General features: G+C 40.4%; 1 protein-coding gene across 1 annotated transcript in view; it reads right to left on the reverse strand.

Moving 5' to 3' along the window:
* SCN5A (sodium channel, voltage-gated, type V, alpha subunit) overlaps positions 1-19,058 on the reverse strand; it is a 180,075-nt gene that overhangs the window by 6,482 nt on the left and 154,535 nt on the right. Inside the window, exons 21-23 of the mRNA XM_009322497.1 lie at positions 15,539-15,661; positions 9,082-9,363; positions 486-539 (exon numbers count right to left, since the gene is read on the reverse strand). Coding sequence (XP_009320772.1) covers positions 486-539; positions 9,082-9,363; positions 15,539-15,661 — 459 coding nt within the window. The remainder of the gene's footprint in view (positions 1-485; positions 540-9,081; positions 9,364-15,538; positions 15,662-19,058) is intronic.

The raw sequence follows: 19,058 nt of genomic DNA on the forward strand, positions 1-19,058 counted from the left end.
AGGAGCTCCTCCACCCTCCTGGAGTGGAGCTGCTGGTTGAAGAGAAGAAACTTGCTCAAGGTGAAGATAGAGGGAAGGTTGAGTTTGTGGGTTACAGGGGAATGTAATTTAAACCCAACGCTTTTAAAGAGGTCTTATCATCAAAAGTTAGAAAATATGGCAGTCAATGGGGAGAACGGAAGAAACAGAGAGGATAATTTAAGTTTTTGGTAGACAGTCTCACCCTGGAGGTGTCTCTCTGTGCTAGGAGTTTTGCGGTATGAATAGGTAAATCAGCCGTGTAGAACTGAGGGCTGCATTTGTTTTAATCTCAGGGTCATGACGTTTCAATACCAGCTGCAAAAAATGAAGGTCTGCAACTGTCTCAACCAGAGTAAGACAGGAACTGGCAACCTGCATGTATTTTTTGTTGTTATTGTTAAAAACCATGAATGCTGCAACAGTCAATGGAAAAGGAAATGATTCATTTTCTTGTAGTGACCTACCTCTCGTGAATCCACTGCTGCATACATAATATCCATCCAACCTTTAAATGTGGCCTGAAAAACACCCCACAAAATACATAATTAAGCATATTAAATAAGCAATCTTGAAATGTTGATATCATCTCTGTGATGAGTTTTCAAAATGCAATGTCGAGCATGTTCTTCACAGTTAACGAATTGCTTCTCCTTTAAAGCAATATGTGCCCATGAGTTTATGTTCATTTAGAGATTTAAAATCATTACAGAATGATTTTATCCCAGATTCTCTCATTCATGTTTTCTGATTTTCTGCAGTTGTAGGGATAAAACAGAGGTTTTTAAAAGAGATTTTAAAATTGATTTTTAAAATAAATTTTAAAATTTAGTTTTTAAAATTAGTTTTTAAAAGAGATTTTAAAAAGGAGAGAAAACATGGCAATTAAATCTTTGGAAGTTTTGACCTTAAGAAATTCAAGTAATGAAGAGATATGGCTAAAGAGGACAATTCAGAGTCCTGTCCTGCACAAGTCTCGGACCAGGTGAGATGGATCCTATCTGTATTGCTTGTTCAGACTAATGGGCAGTGACTACGTTGTAGGATCCCACTGAAGCTTGGATTCTGCCCTCTTTTAAAATGGGATAAATCAAGGCAATGTCAAAGCCCAGGGAGTAGCATAAATTGCAGCTGACTTTAAAGGACCAAAGGCAATCAACACCTGCTGTGAGCCTGGCCCTGGAAACTCAATCTGCTTTACTGTTCAGATTTCATTTTTTTAAAAAATTGAGGTTTTTAATTTTTGTTTTTAATTGTTTAAACAAGGAGGGATCCCACAGAAGTCAGTGTCTCTTACTGGAACCTGCAGTGGAGAAAGGGCAGTGACAACACTCCTAGGAGAAACACGTAGAAGTGTTTTTTACTATCCTGTAGCAAACCCATGACTCTTTGTTCTCAATATATGCCTCTCATCAGACACAGCCTGATGCCAAACATACCTGGCATTAGGTCTAACTCTGGCCTAAGCCACATTGCCTTTATATTAGTTCTCTGGAGTTGTTTCTCATTTGATTTCTGATCCATTTAGACTTGCCCCGGATAGAAAATCAGTGTGAGCAGATAATGAGGCATTTTTAAATGAATTGATTTAATCAAATTTACACTAGCAAGCATGAAAGACTCAAGCCCAATATTTTTTTGAATCCTACTGACACTTAGGTTGAATTTTCTCCATGGTGTGCAGGCATGCAATTCCGGAAAACGCTAATAGGAATTTGACCAGTGGTTCCAGGAGAAACACAGGCATTTGTGTTGAGCTAGGTACATCCTGCAGTTTTAGAAATGCTCCATTATACATTCTCTATTATTAAATTAAATCCCGGAGGTAACGCTGCCTTCCCATTTCCCTCTGAAGGCTACTGAGCCAAAGAAAAATGTCGTACAAGAGGCCAACCATATTTCTCATGAAGGTATATATAAAATAATGTTTGAAAGGTTGCATTCATTTTTATCTACTGGTTGAAAGAGATTAAACCCCCAAAATCAGAACCTTTTGGAAAATCTATTCCATGGTATTGTGTGTTAAAAACCACTTTAGATGTAAAGTGTTTATAGGAATGATCAGCAGTTTTATTGAAACAAATAATTATTTGAACCTGTCATGCTGATCCTCTTAACTGTTCTAATATTTTCCTTTTTTGCAGTTCTCTTTCTAATCTGATGAAAGATTTTCTGGTGTCATTACAGTCACTTGCAGCTTCCAGCTCAAAGTGCCATTCAGGAAGGGTGGACGGGATGAAACAAGAAGTCCTTTACCCTGTGGCACAAAATGATATGATCTTAGCCTGTACTTCTCTCCCACTTGGGAGGAAATCTTTTCTCTTGAGTAGCTATTTTACCCCTCGATGTGTACCACAGACACAAGGGACTCTACTGCAAGGCACAGTGGTTTATAGCGATAACAGATGAAGTGATCTGACAAAAATAAATATTAAGAGAATGAAGTACTGTGATTTTCTGTTTTTCCCAGTTGTCCAGAAGTAAGAGAATTAAAAATCCACGGGGCTTCTGGAAAGCTTCCCTAGACACTTCATCTGCAGAGGGTAAAAGATACTGAGAATGAAAGAAATATAACACTGGGGAAAGAAATTATTTATCTGGAATTAGTAACCACTTACACTCTGGATAAGGAAGTGACAAAATCTTCATGGGAGTGTTTGTGATATTATCCTGCCTGGAAGCTATCCAGAGAAACACCATTTTCTACTGAAACTGTCATGTGATGAGATTATCTACCGATAAACTCATCTTGGGATGGGATTACATTTTGTTATTTGACTGGTGGTTAGAGCTGCAATGCAGTAAATTAGTGGGGAGGAGGATAGGTGGGATGGCACTAGCTGCCCTCAAACCATTTATTGTACAACCAAATGGTGCCTTAAAATAAAACAAGCCTTTAAATCTGTGAGGGGGATTTTTCTTCTAGAAAAGGACTGCAATAGTGCAATAAAAATGGCTGCTTATGACATCAGAAGTACTGGTCTTCGCATTTCTGAAATGCTTCTTTAAGCATTACTATTGGTGAGAGAAACTTCTGAAAGCTAAAACAGAGTCACGAACAGCACAACCAAACTACACATATTTAAGTTGGCTATGCTAACTCCACTCTCTGCTGGTTTTTCTGTTGAATTTTTCAGTTTGTTTGATTTCATCATAGCTGCAATTTTATATCAAACATTGTTTTTACATTTATTTTGCGTTAAGACCATTTGCCGGGGAGGGCACCACCGAGCATTGGACCCACCAGAGCAGCCCAGAAGTCTGCACTGCGCTGGGCTATGCGGGCTCCATGGGCGCTGCCTCTGCTCCCCTTGAATTTCCATCAGTAATTCCTCATGGAAATACTGCTTATTCCTGATCTTTGGACACACGGAGAAATCTACCCTGGCACACCAATTTATGGTTTGTTCAGAAGCACAGTTTTTTTGCACGTTTTGCGTCCACAGTGAAAGTAAATTCTAACATTACGGTTTACAGAAGTACAAGAGGTCATGTAACTCAGTAACTTTAGACACACACCACTGTCTCATGACCATTTTGTAGCTGATTTACGAGCTCAGTCATGACTTTGAATCTGGCATGAGGGGTTGATTTAACTCTACAGCTCCTGATTGCTGTACTGGTGTAGGAGTGCTTCTGTTATCTTCCCATTCCTTATCTAGAGTCCCAGAGTGACAAAGAGTTGTAAGACATATTAGATGTAAGTCTGTTCCTGCCTAAGGAGAACTTCTCCAAGCAAGCCAGTTGCTGCGTGAGAGACCACTTGTTTTCTTGGTGTTCTTCAATAGATTGCTGAAATTTCAAGATAAGGAGCAAAAAAATATGTTGAGGTGATCATAACGTGAAGGGAAGGATTCTGCAAGGGAATTGCAAAACTCCTACCGGAAATTTAAGAACAATTCCTTTGTTCAGCTCAAATACAGATTTATAGAACATAGGTGCTGTGATCTGCAAAGCAATTCTGGGAATATAGAAAAAGCATTACTGAAGCACTGGGTCGTAGCAATAATTTTTTCCTAATAGATTAGGGTGTTAAGGGTGTTAAATCCCCAGAAGAGTGAATCATCCTTCTTGCAAATTAAAAAGTCATGATAATAAAGATCTTTTCCTCCCCGTGAATGAGGCATTTCTCTTGCTTGTAGAGTGAGCAGAGACTGCCTCCTATTTTAGTAATCTGTTGTGAGACGGTGCATTTGTTAGTTGAGGAAGGTTGAAACTTGACTGACCACTTCACATGAAAGTTTTCTCAGACTCATTAATTCAAAGTGGCATCTTCAGAACAACGTGATGGATCCTAAACAAGGTCGGAAAAGAGCAAAGGATATTTGGGGAAAGTTTCATGCAGTTCTCAACTACATTGTCAGAAAGTTTGCCTCTGGATAGTAGTAAGCCTTAAGTTTCCATAGTAGGAACTTCCTATTTCTTTCAAGGATGCTGTAGAAGTGAAGACAGAACATTAGGCAGACAGATTTGTTTTACATATTTCCATTTGGATTTTCAGACACATTCAGGCATCCAAAGGTAACTTCAGAGTCATTTAAAGGGTGTGTTGCAGCAGCTGAAAATGTCAACAGTCAAAAGACAAGTCCCACTTAAAAGCTCATATTTTGGATCCCGGAAGGTTGTAACCAAAATGCTTATCTCATCACCGCCATGCACTGTCTCAGTGTGCACAAAGATGCATCGATGTGTCTGGCTCTTTAGGAGAGCTGAGCTGTTAACTGATCCCCTACAGTTCCTATGGTAGTTTGCTCATGAAATGCGACTCCAAATGGAGTATATTTGGCAAGGAGCACCTGTAAGCGACACTCCTTGGCTGGAGTCTGGCAAAAGATATCCAGATGTTTAGGTCCCTTCTCTGTGGGTGTCATCTTTACACTTTATTGCCTAAGGCTGTCGTTAGCAGCAGACGTAAGAGCTCCAGGTGCAGGATGAAAGTTAAAATCAATCCCCTAATGGCATCTGGCTCCTGCCCTTCCTCGTGGAAGAAGGAGCCAGCACCTGCCAGAGAAGCTGAACAAGGTTTTAGGGTTCCCTCATTTCCTGCCATAATCAGCTTGTCCAGCCTGCACAGGCTGTACGTTTATGGCACTGCTTTTGTACTTTTGCAACCAGAAAACCTACTTCTCTGCTATCCAACACAGGATCACAGTTTTGAAAGAAACCTGCAGGCTTACCAAGTCCATTTTCAGCTGGAAAACAGCAGTACTAGACCATCCCTTCATAAATGTGTTGAGATCCACCTTACAACCAGATATGTTTTTGCTGCCATCGCTGATCCCAACAGAAGGGAGTCCCACCTGCTGAATGCAGCCGCTAACACCAGTGTCAAGTGCCCAGGAACTGATACGGCAGAACAGTAGAGGAGACTGCTTCAGGATACTCCTTAGGCAATGCCAATTTATGAAAAGTTGCAGATTTTCAGAAAGCTGGAGCTTGAGTCTTATAATAGAAATGGTGAAGAAATAACTGCTCCGATGGAGTTTTTTCACCAAACAAACTAGGCATCCGCTATGCAGTCATGGAGGAAATAAGAAGCTTCAGGTGAAGCATAATATTTTAAACCTAAAAATTTTTGCTCAGCTAGACTGGATCTTTAAATAGAAGACAAAAAAAGCACTATATAGAATGGAAAATCTAATTAAAGACGTTCAAAGTGAATTAATCTACCCTGCATGGGTGAGCTGAATATCATAATTACATGCAAAAGATAAAAACTCTTGCTATCAGCAAGTTCAGCTTTATGTCATGGAAAGAACCAAAAGTGGTTGTGCCCATTCTAACCTTTCTGCTTTCCAGAGGGTATGAAAGCAAAGACTCGATGGACAGCGGTCAGAAATCTCAAACTCAAGTGTATGTGTACCAGGAACAGAGTATATAAGGATAAGCATTTCTACAAGAAAGGAAAGCTACTTCATGGAGCTATTTCATGCATCTGTGACAGAGAAAAAAAAGTTCTGGGAGAAAGCAAATTTGCATCGCGGGGAAGAGAAGGCTGGCAGATCTGATGGGGGACCTGTGGGGCTCATGCCCTCTTGGAAGGGCAGGTGGGGGCCCAGGGCAGTACCCTACTGCATAGCAAATGGTGGATGTCTATATGTGACAACTGAATTGAGCTCCGAGCATGCAAGTTTTTGTCCCAGAAACAAGGAATGCCATCACAGGTGCTTCAAGACAGTAACCTCCCTGTCCAAGGATGTAGCGAGGGACTTGTTTCACTCTGCGTATATAAAATGCAACCCAACAAACACTCCTAGTGCATATCCAGCCCTTGTTATCACTAGGCTTCGGAACAAATTAGGAACAACAGAAATAAGTATAATTACCATTGTTTCACATGAGGGCCCCATGGAATTGAAACACAAAGCAATTTGTCTAAAATCACTCAGCAGTCCGATGGCAGAGCCTGGACAAGAAGATGGAGTCTCCTGTGGCTCTATCCATTAGGTTGTGCTGCATCACAACAGGGTAAATCTCTGTGCATACAACCCGTTTATCCATGCTTTACATTTGCTGCTGAAAAAGTTTGTAAAAGTGGCTTACTTCTGTCTTTATAGATCAAATATTGCCATCATCTTTGAACCTCAGCAATCTCTTCTCTGATATGCTCTCGCCACCTTTCCAGAGAGACCAGGCTGCATGGAGTTACAGCAATCTGATCACCATCATGTTTCAGTTAGGTTCAATCTGACTCATTATGTTTAGCAGGTGGAAATGAGGTGAGGAACCAGCATGAGAGGCACCAGTGTCGTTCTTGAACATCTCCATGGAAGGTGAGAAGAGGACTGTAAATTAAGATTCCTCTGTGACTCCAGCTTTATGCAATAAATTCAGCTGAGTAACTGAAGGTACTGTGACTTCATTTTTTTCCCCAGCAGGGTATAGTGAGGTACCAGGCAGTTCAGGAAGGCCAGTGCACTCTGTCTGCATGAACAGTCCTTCCTGGACCATGACTTTTTGTTTCTGGAACTGAACTTTGCTCTGGATTACAATAGTGACAAAATGGTCTTTAGTTCACCTCAATATTCCAATCACTTCCCAGAGGACTACATTGTGATGCACTAGAAACTCAAATTAAAACCAGAAGCTGCCATAAATATCTCTAGGCCAAATTAATATGCCAAGTATGACTCATTTACACTTGAGGAAAGGCATTCCCCTGATAGGTAAGGCTGAAAAACCCAGAAAAGCATAGAGGTTAACCTGAGCCTTTAAGCTGATGAGTTCAATGGGAACAAGGAACATTTGCCCATTAGTTTAGTTTCTGGTGGTCATACTTACCACTTGTAGCAGAGCCAGGTACCCAGCACCAACATTATCGAAGTTAACTTTAACTTTTGTCCAGTAAAACGTGCCTGACACGTTATAGAGTATACAGTCACTCATGTTGTTAATAATTTTAGAGTCTAAAGGCATGTCTCCTTCTGTCTTATTAATGCACTTCCCAAATTTCCCAGCAAACAGGTTCACTCCCATGATGCTAAAGATAAGCCAGAAGATGAGGCAGACCAGCAGAACATTCATGATGGAAGGGATGGCTCCCACGAGGGCGTTGACCACCACCTTGGGTGAAATGGGAGAGATAAAACGGAATTAATGTCAGCACTTATATAGATGCTTCACTAACAAGCTGTTGTGCACCCGTGATTGACTAGGCTGAACCCTCACACGGTGACAGGTGGATAACTACTAACACTACCTAAGGAGCCAGACCACCATTAAAGGCTTCACACATGATTATTTTTTTGCTCTTGTAATTGAAGAGCTAATCTGTTGGCATCCCACCCATGGGATGATGTTTTTTCAAGAGGAATCTTTTAATTCAGGAGCAATCTGCGAAGTCATCATGACATCTTAGATCCTACTGGATAATACACTTCAGTCAAACCATCCCTAATAATCATACGATTAATTGGAAATGGCTGGGGTACATCACAGTGTCTCAAAATAGACCAAAAATTTTTTCTTAAATCTTTTACTGAACTCAGGCCTCCGTAGTCCTTAGGTTGTGAACTCTAGCTGTGATAAATTTTGCTTATTTAAATAATAACTGCTTGAGACATACTGTACTAAGCCAACTTCCCCTGTCTGATCAGTATGCATGATTAAAACAGTGAAACCATTCTAATTTAACAAAAAATATATTATTTTTTCCTGTGATTTGCTGTAAAGTTCCTACACGCCAACCCAGGCAGGGCTGTAAACTCCAGCAGAAAACCATACATTTTCTGAGGGAAGCACACTACCGCAAAATGTAGTTTTCCCTTTCCTAAGTCAGCAAGGTGTCTCCATATTCACAGCTTTTGGAGATGCTGCCATTGCACGGTCCAGGCAAAGCTGCCTGACAGCATTGCTGCAGACACCAGCCCCACTACATGAATTTGTCTCCATCTCTGTCTCATACTTTGGAGATTAAAATCTGTTAGGTGGATACTAAGCTCTTCCTCTTCTCCATCTACATTTCTGAAACTGAGACAAGGTGATATTGATCCATAAAAATTAAATTTTATTCAATTGTGAAGCTGATTATGGAAAATGTCAGCTCTTGTTTTCTCTCGTATTAGTGTCCAATCTTCTGACAAGTTAATAATGTAACATTCGTTTCCCCATCATTTTTGCATTGCTGAGGAAGAAAAATACCCAGAAGAGTGAAACAGTTTTCATGCATGTATAGCAGCAGCTTCATCTACAATATACAATATAAAATTATGTAGATCTTTCAAAACCCAGATTTGTATTTTGTGCATTTATGAATGAAGCTAATTTTCACACAGAAAAAGATGCTTGACCAATTTTTTTTTTTCCTGTATAGGCCCCCTAGTGGTGTCTTTTCAAGTGATGCACTAGAAACTCAAATTAAAACCAGAAGCTGCCATAAATATCTCTAGGCCAAATTAATATGCCAAGTATGACTCATTTACACTTGAGGAAAGGCATTCCCCTGATAGGTAAGGCTGAAAAACCCAGAAAAGCATAGAGGTTAACCTGAGCCTTTAAGCTGATGAGTTCAATGGGAACAAGGAACATTTGCCCATTAGTTTAGTTTCTGGTGGTCATACTTACCACTTGTAGCAGAGCCAGGTACCCAGCACCAACATTATCGAAGTTAACTTTAACTTTTGTCCAGTAAAACGTGCCTGACACGTTATAGAGTATACAGTCACTCATGTTGTTAATAATTTTAGAGTCTAAAGGCATGTCTCCTTCTGTCTTATTAATGCACTTCCCAAATTTCCCAGCAAACAGGTTCACTCCCATGATGCTAAAGATAAGCCAGAAGATGAGGCAGACCAGCAGAACATTCATGATGGAAGGGATGGCTCCCACGAGGGCGTTGACCACCACCTTGGGTGAAATGGGAGAGATAAAACGGAATTAATGTCAGCACTTATATAGATGCTTCACTAACAAGCTGTTGTGCACCCGTGATTGACTAGGCTGAACCCTCACACGGTGACAGGTGGATAACTACTAACACTACCTAAGGAGCCAGACCACCATTAAAGGCTTCACACATGATTATTTTTTTGCTCTTGTAATTGAAGAGCTAATCTGTTGGCATCCCACCCATGGGATGATGTTTTTTCAAGAGGAATCTTTTAATTCAGGAGCAATCTGCGAAGTCATCATGACATCTTAGATCCTACTGGATAATACACTTCAGTCAAACCATCCCTAATAATCATACGATTAATTGGAAATGGCTGGGGTACATCACAGTGTCTCAAAATAGACCAAAAATTTTTTCTTAAATCTTTTACTGAACTCAGGCCTCCGTAGTCCTTAGGTTGTGAACTCTAGCTGTGATAAATTTTGCTTATTTAAATAATAACTGCTTGAGACATACTGTACTAAGCCAACTTCCCCTGTCTGATCAGTATGCATGATTAAAACAGTGAAACCATTCTAATTTAACAAAAAATATATTATTTTTTCCTGTGACATGCTGTAAAGTTCCTACACACCAACCCAGGCAGGGCTGTAAACTCCAGCAGAAAACCATACATTTTCTGAGGGAAGCACACTGCCGCAAAATGTAGTTTTCCCCTTCCTAAGTCAGCAAGGTGTCTCCATATTCACAGCTTTTGGAGATGCTGCCATTGCACGGTCCAGGCAAAGCTGCCTGACAGCATTGCTGCAGACACCAGCCCCACTACATGAATTTGTCTCCATCTCTGTCTCATACTTTGGAGATTAAAATCTGTTAGGTGGATACTAAGCTCTTCCTCTTCTCCATCTACATTTCTGAAACTGAGACAAGGTGATATTGATCCATAAAAATTAAATTTTATTCAATTGTGAAGCTGATTATGGAAAATGTCAGCTCTTGTTTTCTCTCATATTAGTGTCCAATCTTCTGACAAGTTAATAATGTAACATTCGTTTCCCCATCATTTTTGCATTGCTGAGGAAGAAAAATACCCAGAAGAGTGAAACAGTTTTCATGCATGTATAGCAGCAGCTTCATCTACAATATACAATATAAAATTATGTAGATCTTTCAAAACCCAGATTTGTATTTTGTGCATTTATGAATGAAGCTAATTTTCACACAGAAAAAGATGCTTGACCAATTTTTTTTTTTCCTGTATAGGCCCACTAGTGATGACTTTTCAATTTCTTTTTTTTTTTTTTTCTAATTTTATCTTTTAGTTTTGGATGTTAATCAATTTCTAACTTCATTGTTTTAAGACCAAATTTACTGCGTTAACCAAAATGCCAAATAATTTCCAAATCAAGGGCATATTTGGATACAGCCTCAGCCCTTGTCAATGTAGCTTTCATTTACTGCTATGCGGGACAATATTTTTGCTCAATTTTAATCCATGCAGCACAGAGCCACTGAGCTTACGTTACATATGCTGTCCCACCCACAAGCCCTGTGACAGGACACAGACATCCAGGTTTCAGCAGTGCAAGCGATGGCCATGCCTGCATCCTGCTTTTTTCCTTCTGCTGAATTATGTTCAATGGCTTGTAGATAACAAAACATGACATGAGGCTGGAGTAAATCCTGTAACACCTCTCCGAATGAAATATTAACAGGGGGTTTCATTCTTCTTTCACTGCTTCTGCCCTTACACCAGCGTGATGCCATTTGGTCTGCTGGAAGCACTCCTGATTTGCACTGAGACAAGTGAGAGGACTTAAAGACCTGAATACATAAAGGCAAGTTATTATAATAAATTCATGTTAAAAGTTCAGCTGCAAACCTTGCCGTGGAAACAGCTGAAGTTTTGTTGCATCTAGGAATAGCAACGTATATAGCCATGTATGAGAAAAGGTTTCATACCTCTTGATTTCCATCAATACCTTTATAGGAGAAACCACCTTCCAGGTGACTGCTTTAGGGATAGCCTAGAAACTGAGCCACCTTCTGCCCTAAGCCACAGTGGTGCAAATCTATAGCTTGTGGTCCAGCTGTAGATTTGGAGGCCCAGCTCTCCTGATCTCATGGGCCACCTTTTCAGCCGCAGCTGATTCAGATTTTAAATCCAGAAACAGACTTGCACGATGCGTTAATACTCCCTTTGCCACAGCAGAGCCCACCAGACTTTCCGCAATAATTTCAGGCCCAGGCTTTAACTCCTACCCAAGCCTGGGCACAGCTTTTGCAAAGACATCTAATTTACAGTGTCATGATTTCAAATAACAGACAAAAATTTTATTATTAGATAATCTGTTCCTGGTGTCCTTTGCCCTCACTGTTAGAAACAGGTGCTATATTTTTAGGTTGAATTTGTTGAACTTGAGGCACTAGTCATCTGCTGTTAGACATCTTCTCCTATCATTCCCATCTTCACTGCAGGTGAGTTGCCACTGAACATTGCTTTAGGTAATTAAAAAAACAGAGCTTCTTTCTAACGGTCATCATTCCTTCAGATTTCTAATCATGCTGCAGAGACTTTCCCATTTTTAACACCCCATTTCCAGCAGTTTAGTGGAATTCCAGTATTGAAGCTCTGCCCTATCCTTCTGCTTGCTGCGTTATTTCCCTGCGTATTATTAGTCACCTTATTTATCAGACCTGTCCAAAAGCTTGTGTCCTGTTGAACGGTCATTGCGATCCCTAAGTCTTTCTCAGCCACTGTTTTCCAAGAAACATCCCCCAGAATGACCTACTTTCCTCCTCCCGAGGTGTATGATGTATGTGGTTTTATTAAAATGCATGTTGTACCATTGATCTGTTTTTCACTGTGATCCAGATCCGTCAGTATAATTCCCTTATCCGTAATATCACTTACTACTCCACTCACTTTGTGTGTTGTCAGCAAAGATTTTATATTTTCTTCCAGATGCTGTTAAAGTCCAGATTAAGGACAGTTCTTATTCTGAAGGATCCCTAACCCTGAGACACTCATCACCGAATTTACAGTGTCATCACCGTTTACAATTACTTTTTGAGATCCATCACCCATTTTAAATTAATTTAAAATATGTTTACTTGGCTTGGTACAAAGCTCATGTTTTCATCACGATGTCCTGTAGTATCAGATTCCTCTCTGAAATCTAAGGATATTATATCAGTGCAGTTACCGTCATCAGCATAATTTGTAATCAAATCAAAGGACCATATCAGTTTTACAAGAACTATTCCCATGAAATCATGCTAACTAGCATTAATTATGCTATTTCTTTCCTGCATGTATCTTGTAGCAGCCTCACCATGACTTTGCCTAGTATCATTTTCACATTAAATGGTCTATCATCATCCTACTCATCCTTTTAAAATACTGCAATAACCTCCCTTGCTGGGAAGAAACTTGCAGGGAAATGGCACCTCTGAAATAATTTCCTGATGGACAACAAATGAGGAGACATGGGAGACTTTATGATTCGGGACAGGCAGACCTGAGTTAATTTACGCCGGGCTTTAATATGGCCTGGAAAGCGGTGGGTGACGCAGGGTGGTGGCACGTGCATGGCACCCCCAGGGTCTGCAGTAACTGTCAGGTGGGATACTGGTCTTACTGGGGTCTTTTTTGGGGACAGAAAGGCAAGACGGCAACAGTTCAGCCTTATTTTGCAGAACTCTGATGGGATGGGAGCTGCTGAGACTTGTGTCAAACTCAGACAGGTCCCAGCCTGTTTGAAGACAGAGAAAGGACTGAAGTCTGATGGTGACGGGTCCTCTTGGCCATCTAAGTGCTACTCTCTGCCTTTGCCTCAGGACGAATTGTTTCCGAAATTTAGGTACAGGGTCAATGAAATAAGTCTCTTACTGCAGTATAAATGAGAACTTTCTTGTTCTATCCATGCAGAAATCTTTCAGTTATTCAAGAAAAAGACATTATAATAAAGCAAACTATTATTATTTTCTTACTGTCAGTGTTTGCTTCTCAACATTATCATTATTTAATCCATTACTGCGCTGGCAATTTTCCTGTGCATTCTGGAGCATATGAACTCCTAATAATGAAAGGTCTAACTGTCCCTAGTCATGTTAAATGTGGTTAGACAAACTAAAAATAAAATGATTTGATTTTCCAATAGCACGTATTCTCAATTACACTTTATCATAGTTTACAAGCTAATTCACTACCTCCGATAGCTCAGGAAGACTGAATATATTTCAGCTGCAGCAATGGTACAGGGAAGAAAAGGGACGTTGAGTCAGGGACCAGGGGAGCCTACAAGTATGAGCATGTTAGGAAGAAAACCTGCTGGGCTGATCTGTGTGTCTACGCCATGTAGGATCTCCACCAAGCCAGCCTCCTGCTATTCTCAGAAAGCCTCTCGATAGAGATGTGAACTTTTTCACGTTATTTCTTTCCTATTTCAGCCTCACTTTTCCAATGCTTTGGGCTAGTCTTCCCACTGCTTTTCAGGTTTTGTTTGAATTTAGTTAAACTGATGCAAAGTCACGAGTGAACAGTCTTACATCAGCTTAGAATATGTTAAAAGGGTTTCGTTTAAACTTGCAAATCCACCAGTAGAAGCTAAGCCTTCATAAGCCAGATTTAAATTGATTTGAGAGAGTCCATGCACAAATCACTGTGGTAGTTAAACTACTGCAGCTTTTGCTGATATCAATGTTTGCTCAATTTGCATATGTTTAATAAAGAATTGGAGTGAGGTCATCAGATGACATAGTAGTGAGAGCTTTAATTAACGTCAGTAGTGCAACATCACTTTGTGCCAGCTGAGGGTCTGCAGTTTGCTTTTGTTTTATTTTGTGAATAACCTTTAAAATATTGCCTGTGTTTGCTGAAAAGATCGTGGTGAACAAAGCGATTCAGGTTTGGGTGCCCAGATGAATAGAGCCTCTTGAGTCTTTTTGTCGTAGCACTAACACAGAGGACAGTGGTCTGCAACTAGATTTGTCTGATCTTCATCCACAAAAATAATGTGATTTAAATAATTACAAGGTCTGCGGGACAAAGGCATATATCCTCAGCTCTGGTCATCCACAGAACAGGCAAAGTATGGGTACAGGGTTTCCATAAATTGCTCTATCACCATATTTCCTGGGTTATCTCAGTCGTTAGGCTCTCTAGTCTTCAGTCTGTCTTACTGCAAGGGTATTGCAATGAGAACAGTTAATTGCCAGGAGCTCAGTGCATGAACTGCACATTTTAGTCACTGATGATTCAGACCAAAATTTTGTCTATGGGAAATCTTTACCCTGAATATACCTCAGTATGAAAGCTGTAGCATTTTCTTTGGCCTAGTGGAGACATTTGGGATCATCAGACAATGTAAGTTGTTTTACGTGTCATTTTGTCACAGATTTGCTTTATCTTACTATGCAATCTGCAAGATTAGCAGTAACCTCAGCTCATGCAGAACACAGTTGTCATCCTCTGCAAGTCATGCACGGTGAAGGAGTTAAATAAAGTGCTTATCTAGACAATAATTGATTAGTGTAGCAGGTGGGCTTAACAAATAAACAGGTATGTATGCTGTGCGGGTAAAGCCATGCCGGCAAAGGAATGCAGAAGGAAAAGAGATGGATGCACGAGATGGATGTACAAGACAGAGCAACAAACACAAGCTACATGGTTTAATGTTAATCCTAACATTCCATATTAAAACTGCAATCTGTTCAAAGGAAAGATTTTATATAATCATTCATTTGCTTTCCCTATCTTTAGCATTTCTAATTTTTGCTTTAATTATTAGTGAAAAAGTCCTTAAGAACTTTCCCAGTCAGTCTCATTTTAATACTTGTCAAAAGCAGGGAGCAAACTTGTAGCTTGGTTATTCCCCTGATACGCCTTATAATTGAGAGGTAATTGTTAGCCAGATGCTTCCTCGGCCAAAAAGCTGGTTTTTAAAGCACAATATGACAAGTTTGGCAGCAGGATTAGTTTATCATTAAATCCACCAGAGGATAAAGCTGTAGTGGTACAATTGCAATCAAGACAAAGGAGGGATTTCTGATTTTGTTGTTTTGATACAGCATTATAATTCATTTCCTTTTGCAGACCAAATGAAGACAAAACCACATGTAACTGTTCCCTGTTACATGCTTGATGTCACACAGTTGAGCTTTGATCGATGCTTTATATACTCTTACCCTCATCCCTTCAAATCGTGACAATGCTCTTAATGGTCGCAGGGCTCGGAGGGTCCTGAGGGATTTAATGGGACCCATCTCGGAGTATCCAAGTGTACTGGCGATGAGGCTTATTAAAGAGACCTGAATGGAGACACAAAGCATAAATCCAGTCTGTTAGTACACTCCTGCCATTTTCGTTCTCTTCTGACTTTCCTTCCTGAAAAGAAACATCTGGTTAGTTGGAAACAGCTGGAACAGTGGGGAAAGAAAAAAAACCCTTAAATGGAAGTCATTAAATTAGACCAATACAGAAAAAAGGAGGTTTTTACATCCACGCATATACAGAACTCTTACCAACTCACAAACTCTTTGTTTCCAGTTTAATGCAAAATTTATAGAAATACAGACTTTCAAAGATGTCAGTTTTCTTTTAACTAAGCACACAGAAATCCTCTTAATGTCCGGTTGCACAAAGTTGATGAGAAAAGCGATCACTGTTACAAAACCACCGCTCTGTGACGCCCGTGCTGTAGGTTTCCTGTACGCTCCTCAAGGTGTGTGTATCTTCCACTATTGAAAATATGATGAGTCACGTAAGTGTTATAATTTAGGGCTTTCTGGATGAAAGCACCTGTAAGATCTAACCATTTCCAGCAGAGATAAAAGATTTTAGCATTACCATTCAATTACCAATCTTAAGTCCTTACTAATTAGAAACAAGTCCTCTAGATTGCTGATAGACATGACTTTATACCATAGACTCTAAAAGAATGATGTGCATGTCTCTGATTCTGCACTTTTTCACTTTTTCTGGTTTCTGCTCAGTGATAGCATGCGAAAGACACTTGACAGGTGCTCAATGTTGAGGTTCATACCTCTCAAAGACAATTTCTTTGAAATAAACTATATTTTTCCAAAACTGGTGACAGCATGGAAGGGTTCCAATGCTCTTCATGTTCTCAGAGATTTTGTAGTGCCCAGCTGGTCAGAAATGTGGATGCTATCAGGCACAGGACTGGAGTCTGGATGAACTGAATGGAAGTGGAGATTACAGGTCAGGTTAACAAATGTGGAGCAACTGGGTTTTGCATGCTCAAGTCAGTGTTCACAGCTTGAGAATTTAGGGAGTGAGGAACAAACAGCTCTCCAACACCACAGGTACCATGCCAATTTGCATGGATTAAAAAAGGAACCAAAATTAATCCTCACATATTAGAAAATATTCTTTTTTTAGAAGAGAGACACCTATATTGCTCATCACAGTTACCTTACTCCCATCTTTAGCTGTTTTCACAGCCCCAGTTATCGTGCTATCGGATTGTCTCACACTCAGCAATGTGAGTGTGCAAAGCTTACCTGGAAGGAGTGTGCTTTGTTGCCATTTTAAAGATAGAAGTGAAGTCTAAAACCAGGGATTCTTCTACACTATATAAAAATTAGGTGCTTAATGTAAAAGGAAACTCTACGCTCCCCCATGAAGACAGACAGCTCTTGTGGGAAACCCTCCTTTGCATTTTAGGATGGGATGATTTTTCCTCTGAACCCCACTGCTGGCTAACCAGCCCAGCATCACCCATGAGGTTTGTGATAAAGCAGGATAAGACGAGCCTGGTCCCCTAAGTCGTGAGCTAGTGTCCTCTACGGAGCAACCTTTCTCCTGAATATGCATTCATCTATGTACCAGCGCTGTCTGTACAGCTAAGCATCTCTGTAAAACGTGCTCAATTTGTTAAATTATTTACCTATTGATGGCTTTATTGTGGCATGTGGGTGACAGCAAGCCTAAGGGCAGGCGGTCTTAGAGACACCAAGCCTGGGCTGGGTGCAGCGGGCTGGATATCTGGGGGGATAAGACAGCCCAGATCTGCAGATGACGAAGTGGCACAGAGGCTGACTGTCACGCTTTAACATGTCACTCTTTAACAAGGCGTGACACAAACTCACCTCTCATGTACAGACCCAGCGGCTGATGTGGAAGAAGTCTCAATAAACACTTCTGCATTTTAGCGGTGAGTGTGCTATAAAAACATCACAGTAGACAGGCAGACTGGAACCAAGATCTCATGTCTTAGGACCCTTATGCACTGGGGAGGTAAAAATCACCGGTGAAGCCTTTGCTTCCATCTCTAAGAAAGCAGATCTGAACCTGTGACATGAGCATACCTAAGAAGTTCTTTTAGAGTAAGTAATGCTATAGGCTTGACATATATTCACTAGTAATGCTTCTTTCACCTAAATCCTGCTCAGTCAATGCTCACAGTTAAAGACGAAAATCTGGGTTTGACTTCAAAACCACCTTAAACTCACCAACACTTCCAAATTGGGGCAGCACCCATTTTCTGTCTTCCCTGTTTCTTACCAGCCTTGATTACATCCTGTACTCTGAAGATGCATTAACATACAGTCCAAAGCCTTCTCCTTTCATTCACTCTCCCTATTGACTTAATGTTGCCTAAATAAGGAGAAAGGGCTGAAGGATTTGTCTAACAGCAGCATACTTATATACTAAAGCCATTCAACTAAGGCATCTTAAAACTGTAATATAATTGGCATTATTGAGATATCATGATAGGAGTAACACTGTGGCACATGTTTCTGTCTTTGGTGGAAAGTTTAGTGCAGAAAACAGCCTTAACCCCCCAAGGCCTTGGAGCTCCCTATCCAGAAAGGCTGGAGGTATAAGAAAAACAGCTCAGTGATAGCATGCTCAGTGACAGATACTATTTTAGTGACACTCACATACCAAGGGAAGCTCATTCATTTGTAAAATGAATGTAGATATTTAAAAGAAAATTATTCAAATACAGAGCACCCAACACCCTTCTTTGCTAGCTTCACCCACAATGTCTGAAAGTCAGATCTTCTCAAGGTCTTCAAACTGCCTTGGTTCGTGCGTCTGCGTGCTTCCTCCCTCATATCTTATAACTCCCCTTTCTCTCAAGGCAGAAGATATTCTGTTCAAATCCTGCAAGACCAGACTTCGGATCTCAGTGGGTTACCATTTTCTTTATAGTGTCACAAATGTCACCCTGAAACACATCACAGGTGCTGTTGTCCTCCTGACACAGATTTACACAGCATTAGATATCTCTTCAGAGGATTAGGCCATGAAGCTGTGTGATATTTGGCAATGATTTACAAGGCTGGAGTCAGAACGGAGTTTGAGACAACTTGTTTAAATGCTCGACTGTTGGTTTTGAAGGTAGCCCCGTCAAATTTTATTTATAGGAGAATTACTAGCGCAGAGACTTGGCCATTTGGACTTGATTAAAAGTGACCCGGAAGGCTATTTTTAGGAAAAAAATCAAGCAGTTTTCAAAATTGGTGCTGACTGCCCCACATAATCACAGCAAAAGATGAAGTCAGCTGTTTCTGTTACTTTTTTTTTCCTGTTACAAGGCTGTGCAGCCCAGAACTGCTCTAAGGTTCTGCTTTGTGCTCTGCTTGGTATCAGAAACTTGCTGGCACCCAGAAAACACCTCCAGGGTCAACATAGCCTCCAGATTCACAATATGGCACACATTGCTAATCTTTTCTC

Source organism: Pygoscelis adeliae, unplaced genomic scaffold, assembly GCF_000699105.1.
Source record: "Pygoscelis adeliae isolate BGI_AS28 unplaced genomic scaffold, ASM69910v1 Scaffold123, whole genome shotgun sequence".
Lineage (NCBI taxonomy): Eukaryota > Metazoa > Chordata > Aves > Sphenisciformes > Spheniscidae > Pygoscelis > Pygoscelis adeliae.